This window comes from Castor canadensis, chromosome 17 (genome assembly GCF_047511655.1).
Source record: "Castor canadensis chromosome 17, mCasCan1.hap1v2, whole genome shotgun sequence".
Taxonomy (NCBI): Eukaryota; Metazoa; Chordata; class Mammalia; order Rodentia; family Castoridae; genus Castor; species Castor canadensis.
This window is the reverse complement of record NC_133402.1, coordinates 41,158,305-41,172,212: the sequence shown is the minus strand read 5'-3', so window position 1 is coordinate 41,172,212 and position 13,908 is coordinate 41,158,305. Positions and strand designations below refer to the sequence as shown.

Below are 13,908 nucleotides of genomic sequence, written 5' to 3'. Positions count from 1 at the left end.
GACACTGGGATAGAGGAATCTCAACTAAGTGCTGACCAGTCACAGCACAACAGCCTTGAAGTTCCAGAGTGCTCTTCACATGAGATACTACCAGCAGTGACTCACTCAGTTTTGCTCCTGCAGAGCCAGATGCTTGACCATCACTAAGGACAGCTCACTGCCATGGGAAGGGGCCCTGTGAATGTGGTCACATTTCCTAAAACTGTACGTACCATCCAAACCTGGATCCAATCCATACAATTTTTCCATTCTGTGTCTGCTCCTAAGCAGTGAACACATTACTGTGAAATCAGTTTCAAAGGGAGCCATCAGTTTAAAAAAGCAATGTATACAAATGCAATGTGGAGAGCATAATGCAGCTAGCATTTGAATAGAGATTCCAGGAGTAAGACCATACCCCAGCTTTGCCTGGGGCAGGTCTGTAGGAGCCAGAAATCACCCACTGGCCACACAACTGGTAAACAGCTGGGCTATAGGCCAATCTGGGATCTCCAGTGCTTACATACACAAATGGTAATGAAAGTCATTATCAGGACCTTGGGAAAAAAAATCCCTGAGGTTATGGTGTTATCATCTACATCCACACAACCATTTAAATCTATACCCAGAATTCAGATTTCCTCAAACAGGAAGTTCAGGAAACTCCCAAATGAAAAGCAGTGTCCTTTATGAGTAAAACTGGAGTCAAGAGACAAAGCAATCACACACATTTTGATTTGGAATAAAAAAATCTGAAAGAAACAACTTTTAGAAACTGATGTTTTATTTTCCATCAACTTTTTCCCATTTTGCTGAAGGGATGGCAGATGAACAACTTAAGACCATTCAGTGGTTGTCCCCACCCACTCAGTGGCCTGAGCAGTGGGAGCTGCAGACCAGTCTTCAGTGGCTGGTTGGGCACTCCAGTCTTCTGTTAATGAACCAGAAGAGTCATCAGCTCTGAAGACAAGAGTACTGTTTCCCTCACCCCAACCCCAAAGCGATCTATCAGATACACACTGCATGCTTTCGGGTACAACAGGTATTTGAAGGCTTCACTGGGACAAAAACATCTAACACTAGTATGATTTCCACAGAAATTTGAAGCTAGAGTAAAATAAAAATTCAAAGCCATACATACCAGTAGGGAATTGCTGGATAGGCACAGAAGGCACTTGCACACCTTCTGACCAGTCTGCGACCTCAGGCTGGGTAGCAGTGAACTCAGGAGCTGGTGCAGTCCATTCACCCTGAAATTCCTCCTTAGTCACAGCCTTTTCAGCGGCAGCCTGTTCTTCCTTCTCAATCTGGTTATTAAAAAAGTGAAAAAGGTTTCTGCAAAGCACAGACCAAGGTGTCCCATTTGCTTATGTGACCACAAGCTTTTGAGGACGCTTACCTCTTCAGGATCTCTGTAGAAGTACAGATCAGGCATGACCTCCCATGGATGTTCACGGGAGATAGTTCCACGCATGCGCAGAACTTCCCGGGCCAGCATCCACCACATCAGACCCACCGAGTGAGCTCCCTGAAAGAGTACCAGAATACCAAAGTAACTGACACCTGCCCAGCCCCAAACAGCAAGCACCTCACAATTCACCTCACCCAGAAATCCAATGTCTCTTGAAGTGTTTCTAACAACATTAAGGGGTTCTCAACCTTGAATATACATCAGAATTATGGGGCTCAGAACAAACACTACTGCCAGGTCTCCAACCCATACAACTGTAAGATTCCTGAAAACCACATGATTTAAAAAAATGTGTCCCTGTAGTCATAAAAGGCCAAATAGTGCGAGAGAACTAAGTAGACCAAGAAATGTGGAGAAAGGCACCTTTCAAAGTTACGATCATACTTGTAGCAAGGGTTACTATCAAGCTCCATTCACTGGGCCAGAATGGAGTGTTAGCGAAAAGCTTGCCACTCATGTAGCACACTACCTACACTTGGGAGTTCATCGGCCAGCGGTGACCTCAACTCCAAGCTCTAACAATGTGCACAGGAACATCGGGTTCTTTTTCTCAAACTCTAGATCATAAAGTTATTACCTTGTTGTTGCATGGGATGGCAATGTCCACATAGCGCAGAGGAGAATCTGTGTTACACAGAGCAATGGTAGGCAAGTTGACGTAAGATGCCTCTGTGAGAGGCTGATGATCAGCCCTGGGATCAGTCACCACCAGAAGACGTGGCTCACGGAAGGCCGCCTGGATTTGGTTAGTGAAGGTTCCTGGAGTGAAACGGCCAGCAATTGGGGTGGCTCCAGTGGCAGCGGCAAACTTCAGTACTGCCCGCTTTAAGAAACCAAATTAACAGTTAGTGTATTACTGTTAATACCATCCAGGGATGATTTCACAGAATACTTGATGCTGACACCCACTTCTGTAGCTTTTATGATGGAGCCTACAAATCACATTCCCTTTCCTCAAAAATGCAAATTATCAGACACTTAAGGAATCCAACAATTCCTTTAGGTTAAGTGAAAAGTGCATGCATGCCTGTACATCTATAACCTCCGCTTGAAATGCTCTCCTTGCACCTGCTTCACTTTTGGAGGCTCTAGAACCACACTGTTTGGTTCAAGTACGTGTGCAAGTCACTCTTGTACCTTTAAGTTCCTCGAGGGCTTATAAGATATGAAAACACTGAGTAGAAAAGTCCCTGGCATCTACCCAGCAATCTTTGGCCTCCATCAGTTACCAATGCAAAGTAACCACACACCTTTCTTTACTCTTTCTTACTTTCTCTTTTCCAGAGGTGGCATCTCTTCAGAAAGGAAGACCTCTCTGCTATATCCCAAATACAGGGTAATCACTTTTTATTCTACAACAATAATTAAAACTTCCCCTTTTCTATCATATCATGCACGACACCATAAGATGTCCAGTCATAAGTGGACCTCTAAGGAATAACCACTTACAAAAACCACTTTTATGTATACCCATAAACAGAAAGGGTCAGTCCCTATTTTTAAATTTTTTTAAAAGTGTACTTTTTCCAAGATCCTTAAAAACCTGGTGAGACTTGAGTAAGAAAATTTTTCTGAAATACTTGTAGCTAACATTTCCTATTTCTCTATACACCCCCAAATGTCTATAAGCTTCACCCCCACACTGTTCTACAAACCTGGCCAGTATTCCTGGAGGATATAACACTGACATCAGCAGGGTTTTCAATGGCAACAATGGCTCGAGCTGCCAGCAGAAGCTTCTCCCAGGTCCTCTTCAGATTTATGATGTAGATACCTAGGTGAGAGCAAATGAATTCTGGGATGGGTAGGATACTAGGGACCAAACCCAGGGCCTTGTGTATGCTAAGCACACACACCACCACTGAGCAGGTACACCTGACTTGACTCTGCAAACTGGCATTCTTTTGTAATGTGTATGTGGCAGCAAGTACTATCAAACTCCAGTCACAGAGGCAAGCTCTACTGGTGTTAGCGAAAATCCTGCCGTTATGTAGCACACTTCCGACACTCAGAAGTTCACTGGCCAACACTGGCCTCCACCCTGAGCTTTAATAGTGTGCAGCCTTGGCCAAGTCCATCTTTTCTCCTGTACTCTCTCCATCAAGCCCCCTGGGCTACTGGAAATTCTTACCTGCTTTCTGCCATTTTGCCAATCTTCTCCATCATTTATCTGGCAACCCCTCACAGCATGCCACTCCCAGGCTTAAATCTTCTAGTTTTAAGCTCTATCTCTAATCTGAAGTGCCTCGGTCAGTTTAAGGACTTCAACTGTCTTCCCACAACCTTGCACCCTCATAATCCTTCCAAACCATTTATTCTCACCTCTTCTTGCCTTACTTTCTTCTTAGAAGACAGTTCAATAAACCTGTATCAGTACCTATTAAGGATATGCTACAGGAAACAAATTAAGAACTCATCTTCACATCTCACTACTTCTTCATGCCCTAAGCCAGGCCCACAATCTAGCAGTTGCCATGCTCTTCTTTCAGGGCCCAGAAAGCTTTCCTCCCAACACTGAAACCACTATTATTTATCAGGATAGACGTCCTTATAGCTTAAATAACAAAAAATTAAAGCAGTAACTGACCATCACTTTTCCTTTTGTAGATGTACTGTTCCATCTGGAAATCAAGGTTGGTGCCACCTAAGTGGGTTCCTGCTGCAAGGAATTTGAGGACATCCTCCTCCTTCATTTGCAGGACATCAAGGGCTCCGGACATTGTGTTAGCTTCCCTTTAAGTTACGACAGGAATCTTAGAAAATATTAACAACCCAGTTATTTTCATTCCAGTGGGTGAAGGTAGGGAAGGGTGCATTTCCACTCCTCCCAAATTCAAAAGCAACAAGAGGTTTACATTCAGCACTGGGCTTACAAGGTAGTTAAAAGACAGTAGGTTAACATCTACCCATGCATTAAACTGCAGCAAATCTTCAGAAAGTGGGTAAACAGTAACATAACAGGCTAAAGTAGCAAAATTCAACACTTCAAGGGAAAAGTTACAGATGAGCAAAGGTTACAACTAGATGTGAGCTGAGCAGTCTTTTCGAGGATAAGAAAACTCACTAAGCACCAGGTATTTCCAGAAGATTGTAACTAGCTGTTTCAGAATTACTTCTCTGTGCTGTCACATCCATTTTTCCAAAACCTTGCCAAGAACCTTAACTATAAACGTTTGGCTACCTCATTTGTTTGAAATGATGCCCTGCTTTGTGGTCTGAAGCTCAGAAGCTCTAACAGGCATCTCCTTTCTTCCGTGGGCTCTCACCGACGGATATGATTAAAAAATACTGTAGTTGAGTCTTGCCTGCCTCCATTTGGCCATCCTTGTATAAATCCTGTGACTGTGGGCTTTTTAAGAGCTGATGCTCATAAAGAAAGTGACTACTTAGAACTGTGCCCCCAATGAAATACTACCAAAGTGCAATTCTTTACAAAGCTGTGTCATATCACCCTTCGCACAGCTTGTTGGACAAGTAAAAGTACTTCTCAGTGCATCTAGTATAACAGATGCAGGGCAGTACTGTATCATGCTTCTGTCGGGGTAAAATACCCTACATCTACTGTATTATACACAGCAGCGACTGCTTCATCAGGTGTTGAGGCACAGGGATCCCCGCCCACCCGCATCCCGGCTCCAACAGCCCCGAGCTTGGACTGAAGCGCGACTTCGGCCCGCTCCCGGGCCGGGCCCGGCCAGATGCGGGCCGCCGACGAGAGGCGGAGAGCGCCGAGCCGAAGTGAAAAGCCGGCCCCCACCGCTCTAACCGAGTGTTCTCACCCCTCATCTGGGCAAGAAGCGCGTCCTGGTGGCGTTTGGAGGCGCTGGGAACCCCAAAGGAAACTCACCAAGAACAACGCCGTATGGACCCCTCTTTGAGCAGCGCGGAAAGGACAGGCGGCCGGAAATGACGTTTTTATATACTCTACTGCCAGCCAATGGCGAAGAAAGCCGAGCGGAAGCAGGGCGGAGCCGCGCAGGCGCGTTGCGAGACAGGCGCGCTGCCCAGGTGCTGGCGGGCGGCTTCCCTTTCCGGAGGGCGGGTTTGTGGCGCAGGCGCAGACTCGCGGGTCGGGTAGCGTCTGGGTTGGAGCGGCACGTGGGCTTAGGGAGTTTTCCCTGCCGCTCGGCACTTCGTGGCCTGCGCCTTCTTGCTGTGGTTTCTATGAGAGCGTGAGGGGAGACTGGCCAGTCGGTCCCAGAGCCCTAATGTTGCCGCCGGTACCCGTGAAACTGAGCAGACTCCTCACCTGAGCTACGTCTGCCTCACTGGTCACGGAGGAGGTTCGTTGAGCACAAGCTGTGCTTTGTCAGTGAAGGAAACTGGGAGTGATGCTTTGGGGGAACGAATTAGCGGCACCTAACTCAGATTTGAAATGTTCATTCATGGAACGTTTTCCAAAAAAATAAGTAAATAAAAAGGACAAGACTGCACGGGTGGTATACATGAGAATTCTTTCTGATTAAAAAAGATTGCGGGCTGGAAGCCTGGCTCCAGTGGTACATCACCAGCCTAGCGAGCACAAGGCCATGAGCTCAAACCTCAGTACCTCCGAAAACAAACAAAAAAAGCAATATCCATTAATGGGTTAATTTAAGATACTGTCCAATACTGTGCATCCAGTGTATAATGAAACTCATTATATAGTAATGAAACTCCATTATTTTGGACAGTAAGAAGTAAATAAGTTCTATGATACAAAAGAATTGCAGGATAAGGATGATTTTGAAGAAAAATCAAAACCCTATGAATTAGGAATGTAAAACAGGTACTGTTTGGGGTGGGAACAGCAGGAGAGGGAAAAGCAAAAGGGGAGAGGGGTGGGACTATCATGGAAGTATCCTATACACATATGTGAAATAGAACAATGAAACCTGTTGGGTTTTTTCCAAGGATGGGGAGAAGAGGACCAACAGAGATGGAGTATACTGTGTGCACATACGGAAACATAATGAAATCCCTTTGTATGACAAATACAAGTTAATTTAAAAATAGCCCTCTGTATTGAAAAGTGGCTGTAAATAGTCAGATTGTTAGTAATTTTATGATAGGTCTCAACCTTTGCTGCACTTTAGAATTACTTGGAAAGCTTTTTCATCCAACCCCAAACCAAGAATGTAATAGCTCCCAGCCAAGCTGTGAACCACTGATGTATGAGTTATTTCTACCACCATATTTTAGTACTTTTGAAAGTTTCTGAGTGTGAGAATCAACTTAGGTTGGGTCTTTCCTGTCAAAGGATTTTAATCAGTAACCACCACTGTTAACAAATGTTAGTCTCACTAACTCTCTTTCCATATGCTCGCTTCATGGACTCTGCTTAACGTGGTAACAGCTTCTACTAAGAACAAAGGGTTTTTATCCTCAGCTGGACAAAATTCTGCTTACATGTTCTGGTTAAGGAGCTGATAACCTACAACAGTTATTGATTCCCTGAGCTTTTAAACTTCTTTGTCTTCAAAGCCCCCTCCTGATGTCCTCTTTACAATTAGCCAACCATTTAGACTGAACCCAAAACCTGCCCAATTCAGGGGAGGGGCAGCATTGCATTAGAGATAAAACCCCAGCAGATGCTGAGTGTGCTTGCTATTTGTCTGTGGTGAACCCTTCTGCAGAAGTAAATTTTGCCTTGCCTGTTGACTTCTGAACTGTGTTGCCTCTATCTCGTGACACCCCTATATCTTACAGATATTTCTAACATGAGGAACACAATTATTTTAAAATTTAAACAAAACAATAGGGATCAATGGACAGTGTTTCCAAAGCTAGCTGACAAGCTCACTAGCCACTCATTTCTGTGCTTTAATACTATGGGACTGAGGGGGGAAAACTAAGTTGTCCTTGGGACCTGGGATGTTTTAGGGCTACTTACTGCTAGAACTAGAGTTCAGAAAGGCAAATGTCAGTCTTACCTTATGTTTAGAGAAAATTAAGACTATTACACCTAATTTTATGCTTTATTGCAAACTCCACCCCCCAAACAAAATCAAATGAAGAGCTCCTAAGGGGATTTGTCACTAAAATTCACCAGCCAAGTATAAGGCAGGCAGATCAGCATGTGGAAGCCCACACTTTGGGGCTTATCTCTGCCCACTCCTCTCCAAGGGGTCTCACTGGCATTAGGATCCTTGGCTCAAGATGAAGGTTGAGACTGAATAGACTTTGGGAAAGGACATAGAACATCCTGCCCAGAGACTAAGATTTTAGAAGGCAGGCACTTCCATCCAACCTACCTTTCCATCGATACTTCTAATCCTGAGTGCTTCCCTCAGCACAAGGGTTCACAACATGTAGGTCATGGAACTGGTGGCTTGGATGCCTTTGAGAGTGGATCCTGTTTTATCCTTTCCCACATCCCTACTCAAATTTAGGTTAAAACCTCAATTGTAACCTAAAACCAAAAAGCAGACTTAAAACTGCAAAGTTATAAATCATTAAGTTTAGTGTGTATTATGAGTGGAGTTCCTCTCCCCTGCCCCAAGACATGTTAGAATGAATCCTAATTTGTAGTACATGTGAATGTGACTTTACTGAGAAACAGGCTGTTTGCATAAAGATAAGGTCATCCAAGGTGAGAGTGAGACCTAGTCTAATGACTGGAGTCCTTAGAGAAAAATTTGGATACACACACACACTGGAGACAAGGCATTGTGAGGATGGAGGCAGTGATGCATCTACAAGCTGAGAATTGCCAGTAACTACCAGAGGTGAACAGATGAACAACTCTCCTCTAGAGCTTTCATCAAGACGATCCTGCTGACCCACTGAGTTCAGATTTCTGGCCTCCAGAACAGTTTCTATTGTTATACACCATTAGTTTGTAGCTAATCTGTTGGGGCAGCCCTATGAAATGAGGACAATGTTCTACAACATTTACTCACTACCACCCTAGGAGGTAGGACATAGTATTTCTATGGCACAATTTCAGTATCATGTCTTAAGTGAAGACTAAGCTTTCACTCTTAAGCTTCTTGGATCAGAGCCCAGACCACATTCCTTCCTCCTGCCTTCTCCTCAGATAAAGTGATGGTTCTTTATCAAGACACATGGGTACCCTCCAGAAAGGTTATCAGACAGCAACAATTGTTGAAGGGGTGTGGAAAAACGGACCGCCACACACTGCCGCTGGCCGTGACTTTGACAACATTGTTAATAGCTTCAAAGTGGAAACCCAAACATTCATCAATTTCTGAATGTATAAATAAAATGTAAGTTACTTGTCCATATCCTTGGGTTCCACATGTATGGATTCAACCAACCATGAATTGAAAATACCAAAAAAACAAAAACCTGCATGTGTACTGAACATGTATAGACTTTTTCTGTCATTATTCCTTAAACAATACTGCTAATCAACTACTTACATAGTGTTTATACTGTATCAGGTATTATAAGTAATCTAGAAATGAAGTATATAGGAAAATTGTGTAGGTTATATGCAAATAATATGGCATTTTATGTAAGGGAAAGCATCCTGATTTTGCCATCCATTGGAGGTCCTGGAACCAATGCTCCACAGATACCAAAGGACAACTCTACATGCATATAATAAAATACTTGGCTATGTAAAAAAAGAGCAAAATATTGACCATGAATCATGAATGTACTTCAAAAACAGACTACATATTGTATGATTCCATTTTGTGAAGTGTCCAGAAAGGACAGTTATAGCAGAAAGTAGATGGATGGCAGGCTAGACCTGGGAACTGAGGATTAATTATGAATGGACATGAAAGGTATTACTAAGGGTGAAAATCCTATAAAACTGATTTATGTTGATTGCTGTACCATTCAGGAAAGTTACCAAAAATCACTGAATTGTATACTTAAAATAGATGAATTGTATAATACATTTAAAAAAAAATTAAGTTTTTTTTTTTTAAATAAGTTTCAGAGACCTACAGGACCAGAGCCAGGCAACCTAGAATTATTTTTGTTATTTTCAAACAGAATAATAAAAACATTTTCAAACCGCATTCAATGATAAAATGCTTCACTTTATTCGTCTGAACTTTTAATTGTGGAAAAATGCCAGAACAATTTAAAGTTGAAACAGCACAGTGCCCCAGACCATAACATTTTCTTTTGAGGCTAGGAAGTCACTGTCCCCATTTTCCAGAGCCTCTGAGAAGTTGATCAAGAAGGAATTACATAATGTCTGTTCTTCATCCTCCTGGCATCACCTCACATGTAAGTCCTCAGCCTGCTCCCCAGCTGGAGCTCCTCAGACATAGCAGGAGGCCTACAGCTTCTCTGGATTGTGATCCCTTTCCCAAGAACATATTCAAGGAGTCCCTGTGGTGTAGGTGGATGGTTGAAGCAAAGCTACCAGGCAGAGGTCTCTACAGAAATGCCTTTCAAGTAATTCTGTGGGACATACAAGCCACTTTGACAGCTCCCCAGTATGCTGTGTATATCAATGACTACACTTCTTGGAAATCTGAAGGCTTCAGCCAGTCTTCTGTTCTCTCCCTGAATGGGGAACTGAAGGCAAAGATATTTCCTCCTGGCTTTCCAGGCAGGACTTCATCTGACTCCAGGATAGTGGGATGCAGCAGCCCTTGGCAGGAACCACGAAAGACAAAAATCTCCCCTTTCCAAGTCCTGTCTTGTCAGGACTTGAGGCCCATCTTGGCCATCATCTCTTCATAGACTGCCCATGCCATTGCTGCCATCAGAGTTCTGCGGAGGGCCCGGGGGACGCCACCTTGGAAGAAGCCACGTAGCCCATAGTTCTATGATGAAAATAAATGTCAGAACTCCAGAAGTCATGTAGCAATACTACTAATTATCCAGCTGGAACCAGAGAGCTCTGTTTCCTCATTTTTTCGAGTTTTAGTTTCTAAGCTGTATGCCAATAAACTCAAATAAAGCTTTTTTTTTTTTTCCGTAACTACTAGGCTCTACCATTTTAGGTCTGCTCTAGCTAAAGGAATTTCTTTTAAAAAACCTCCCCTGCCTCCCCCCAGATGCTAGGGATGGAACCCAGACCCAAAGATGCTCTCTACCACTGATCTATGCCCTCAGCACCCTTAGCTAAAAGTCTTTATGCAGGGCTGCTATGTATGCTTATAGTTGCTTTGGATTTTATCTGTCTGCTTTTGTTTTTTTTGAGACAGGGTCTTGCTATGCACCCCATCATTCTGCCTCAGCCTTCAAAGTCCTAGAGTAATCCTAACTTTGCTACTAGGACTGTGATACTCTGCCTAGCCAGTTGTATAGTCTGTACACTGTGCAGAATCATTGAGCCTCAAGTAACAGATGAAATACAGACAAAGGTTTGTTACCCAAGTCCTGGATCCTGGATCCAGGATGAGAAAAAGATGCCTTCTTGCCATTTGTGTACCAGAAGGAAGCACTTTTTTCTAATTCGGTATATGCTCTGGGTGGCCTATTTTTGTAAAAATTAAAGGCAAAACACCTCTTCCTCCCTTCTCATAATCTAGGATAAATAGCAATTTCATTTGTCCATTTGTATTACAGCAAACTGCTAAAACAAAACAATATACTTTTTTCTGACTGTTTTGTTCTCAGTCCTTGATTACAGAACTAGAACTGCCTACACATCCTGATTCAGCAAGTCTGGGGTAAAGTCACACAGTGTGCGTATTGATGCATAGATGATTCTAATGTAGGTGCCCCTCCCCTCAAAAAACATAGGTTTTTGTGGGTTTCAACCTTGGTGACACACACTGGAATCACTAGGAACCTTTAAAAAACAGTTTGGTGCTAGGGACTGAACCAAGGGCCTCACACATGCTATACACATGAACTACACCTCCAAACCCTCAAAATAAAACAAAACAAAGAACTATTGATAATGGGATGCTCCACCCATTCTAATATAGTTGACCTAGATTTTGACCTGGAAGTGGAGATTTTTTAAAGCTCCCCAGATGATTCTAATATGGGTGAAAGATGACAAGCACTGCTCTAGAGAGAGACTCTTAACCACAACAAGAACCAATACATAGTCTACAGTCTTACTTTGAAAATGAGTGTTACTGCTTGGCCAATCCACTGGAACTTCACTGGGGAGAGCTGCATATGAGTTTTGATAACATCTGCAGGTTGAGTTACCAAGGAGGCCAGAATACCAGCAAATACCCCACAACTGAAATTCACAACAGGAATAAAGGCTGCGTCCAACTGATCTGAAACAGAACACAGGTAACATATAGTCATAAATCTCACATCCATCAGATAAAGGTCAATGCAGTGGCCTGTTCATTCTTCCAAAAAGTCAAAAACACTGCACTGAAACAGGTTAAGAATTACAATTTTCCAGGTGCAACTAGTAAGTGCAAATGGAATGATGGGATTAGAAAAGCACCTTTTACATCCATGACTCACTAAACCATGCTAAAGCAGATGGGTGAAAGAAACAGGATTCAAAGTTATCTTTCCACAAAGACACTTAGAAACTACAAAAGGAAAATGAACTGGGTTTTCAGGAGTGATACCTAGTAGACAATGTCTTATCCAAACGATAAAAAGTTGTCCACAGCAGGTCAAACACAATGTCATGAGTTTCCTGATAGAAATGTAGCATCACTGTTTGGCCAGTGGGCAGCCACCCCATGGTGATCAGGGACTCTCTGCTCACTTTCCACTCCATCCCCTCCTTCCCTTCATGATTACCATGGCAACTCCTGCTGGCAGGCAATGGGTCCTGACCCCCGAGCTCCTCCCCACCAAACCTCGACCTATCCCGATGCCCCATAATACCTTAAGCTCTTGACTTCACTCAGGATATAAAAACTGGGCTGCCATTTCTCCAGCGCGACTTCTCCGGCCCTGCTCTTTGGGGACGGTGAACCTCGCCCGAGAGCACGCTCTCAATAAAGCCTGCTTAAAGCCTGCTTGCTTTGTTATTTGGCTTCAATTTGGCCTTCCCATCAGCGTCGACCTAACAATCACATATGTAGTTCACTTGCCTAATTTCCAAAATGCATCAGATAAACCCAACTTCAGGTATGACCACTGGTCTATGCACTTGGAAATAAATAAAATTGCTACAAGGTGTATTACTGGGACAATTATAAAAATTAGAATATGAACTATAGGTTAAACAATTCTATCTATGTTAAGCTTCCTGAATTCAATTTGATGGTTCTATAAGAGAATATCCTCATTCCTGGGAAATCAACATTGAGGTGTTTAAGGGTAAAAAGGCCTGCAATTTACTCTCAAACAGTTCAGGAAAAATGACATATATTGTATTGTTATTATTTTTTTTCCTTTTTGGTTGTTTTGAGTCACTATGTAGCCCAGAATGGCCTTGAACTCATGAGCCTTCTGCCTCTGCTTCTCAAGTGCTAGGGTTATAGGCATGTCCTATACCCTTTATACCCTATTATTCTTATGGTTTCTTCCAAAGTTTAAAATTCTTTCCAAATACCAAGTAATTCTTTTTGGTGGGACTGGGGTTTGAACTCAAGAGTTTTGTGCTTAAAAAGCAGGTGCTCTTCTACTTGAGCCATACCTCTAATCTACTTTGCTTTGGTTGTTTTGGAGATGGAGTCTTGTGAACTATTTGCCTGGGGTAGCCTCAAATCTCAATTCTTCCAATCTCAGCCTCCCAAGTAGGAAAACAGGTATGAGCTGCTGGTGCTCAGCCCAAATAAAAAATTTAAGGTGGATTGAGAATGCACTTCCAGGGGCTGGGGATGTAGTTTAGTATCCTTAGCACCCCAAAAAACAAACAAAAAAAAATCACTTCAGTGCTTCCTTATTGCTTATTACAAAGTAAACCTTTGACCTGCAGGGTCATACCTCCTAGTGGCTGGTGGAAGAAGCAAACCTCCCAAAGCACTTCAGCTTCATATGACCACCAGTCAGGATGGTGGGCATTCCAAGCTTCCCTAATTATCTAGACACTTTATTGAACACAGGCTCATTGTACAGAATGGGTGTGTACCAACACCTTGCTCTGCATTCTGCTTTGGTGGGTGTTTACTGCCCATAGATTTTACCTATGTCTTGGTCAATACAAGCTTACTGGTGGGGCGGGCCTGAAGAATGCCTGAGGTTTGGCACTTTCATCTCCTCCCTAACAGAGGGCTCAAAACAGTAACCGGGAACACAGGAAGGGAGGTAAAAATAATATTTGTCCTCAAATTCCTAATACACCAGTGTTTCCCAAATTTGTCTGATGGGACTCATACCAAATGCTTCTTGAAAAATACAGGGTCTTGGGTTATACCCCAAAACTTCTGATCTAGGCCTTGGATGGGGGTACAGAATTCTTAAGATCAAGTTTGGGATGCATTAGTGCATGACCTCTGCAAAACACACTTTACTCCTCACCCAGCGTACCCCATTCCCAAATTGTAGTACTGTAAAGATTCTGCCTGAAGAAGATACAAACTCCAGAGGGTAGGGAACAAGTCTGTCATATCTACTAGACCTCTGTATCCTAGCACAGCCCAGAACTGGACACAACCCTGGTATGGCTC

General features: G+C 43.2%; 2 protein-coding genes and 2 non-coding genes across 7 annotated transcripts in view; all 4 read right to left on the bottom strand.

Moving 5' to 3' along the window:
• Positions 1–745: 745 nt before the first annotated feature.
• Rpsa (ribosomal protein SA) lies at positions 746–5,385 on the bottom strand. Its single transcript, XM_020178445.2, has 7 exons — positions 5,298–5,385; positions 4,038–4,203; positions 3,106–3,224; positions 2,028–2,273; positions 1,379–1,507; positions 1,121–1,286; positions 746–910 (listed from the first exon to the last, which is right to left on the bottom strand). The coding sequence occupies exons 2-7, from the start codon at positions 4,168–4,170 to the stop codon at positions 816–818; spliced, it is 888 nt and encodes a 295-aa protein (XP_020034034.1). The 5' UTR covers positions 4,171–4,203; positions 5,298–5,385; the 3' UTR covers positions 746–815.
• On the bottom strand, positions 1,833–1,980 carry LOC141418685 (small nucleolar RNA SNORA62/SNORA6 family). Its single transcript, XR_012443343.1, has one exon. It is a non-coding gene; the product is annotated as a small nucleolar RNA SNORA62/SNORA6 family (small nucleolar RNA).
• On the bottom strand, positions 3,364–3,513 carry LOC141418684 (small nucleolar RNA SNORA62/SNORA6 family). The gene has a single exon (XR_012443342.1). It is a non-coding gene; the product is annotated as a small nucleolar RNA SNORA62/SNORA6 family (small nucleolar RNA).
• Positions 5,386–9,426: 4,041 nt separating the features above from the next.
• Positions 9,427–13,908, bottom strand: part of Slc25a38 (solute carrier family 25 member 38) — a 10,996-nt gene continuing 6,514 nt past the window's right edge. For 3 of the 4 annotated variants that reach the window (XM_020178452.2, XM_074060035.1, XM_074060036.1), the window contains exons 6-7: positions 11,438–11,604; positions 9,427–10,185 (exon numbers count right to left, since the gene is read on the bottom strand). In XM_020178452.2, the coding sequence (XP_020034041.2) occupies positions 10,063–10,185; positions 11,438–11,604 (290 nt within the window). In that variant the 3' untranslated portion in view covers positions 9,427–10,062. The remainder of the gene's footprint in view (positions 10,186–11,437; positions 11,605–13,908) is intronic. The other variant, XM_074060037.1, reaches the window with a different exon arrangement.

Coding starts and splice junctions, on each gene's coding strand:
- Rpsa (XM_020178445.2), bottom strand. CDS start 4,170: ATGTCCGGAGCCCTTGATGTCCTGCAAATGAAGGAGGAGGATGTCCTC. Junction 3,225..4,037: donor CTACAAAAGGAAAAGTGATG/GTCAGTTACTGC, acceptor GCTCTCACCTAG/GTATCTACATCATAAATCTG. Junction 1,287..1,378: donor TCTACAGAGATCCTGAAGAG/GTAAGCGTCCTC, acceptor TTTAATAACCAG/ATTGAGAAGGAAGAACAGGC.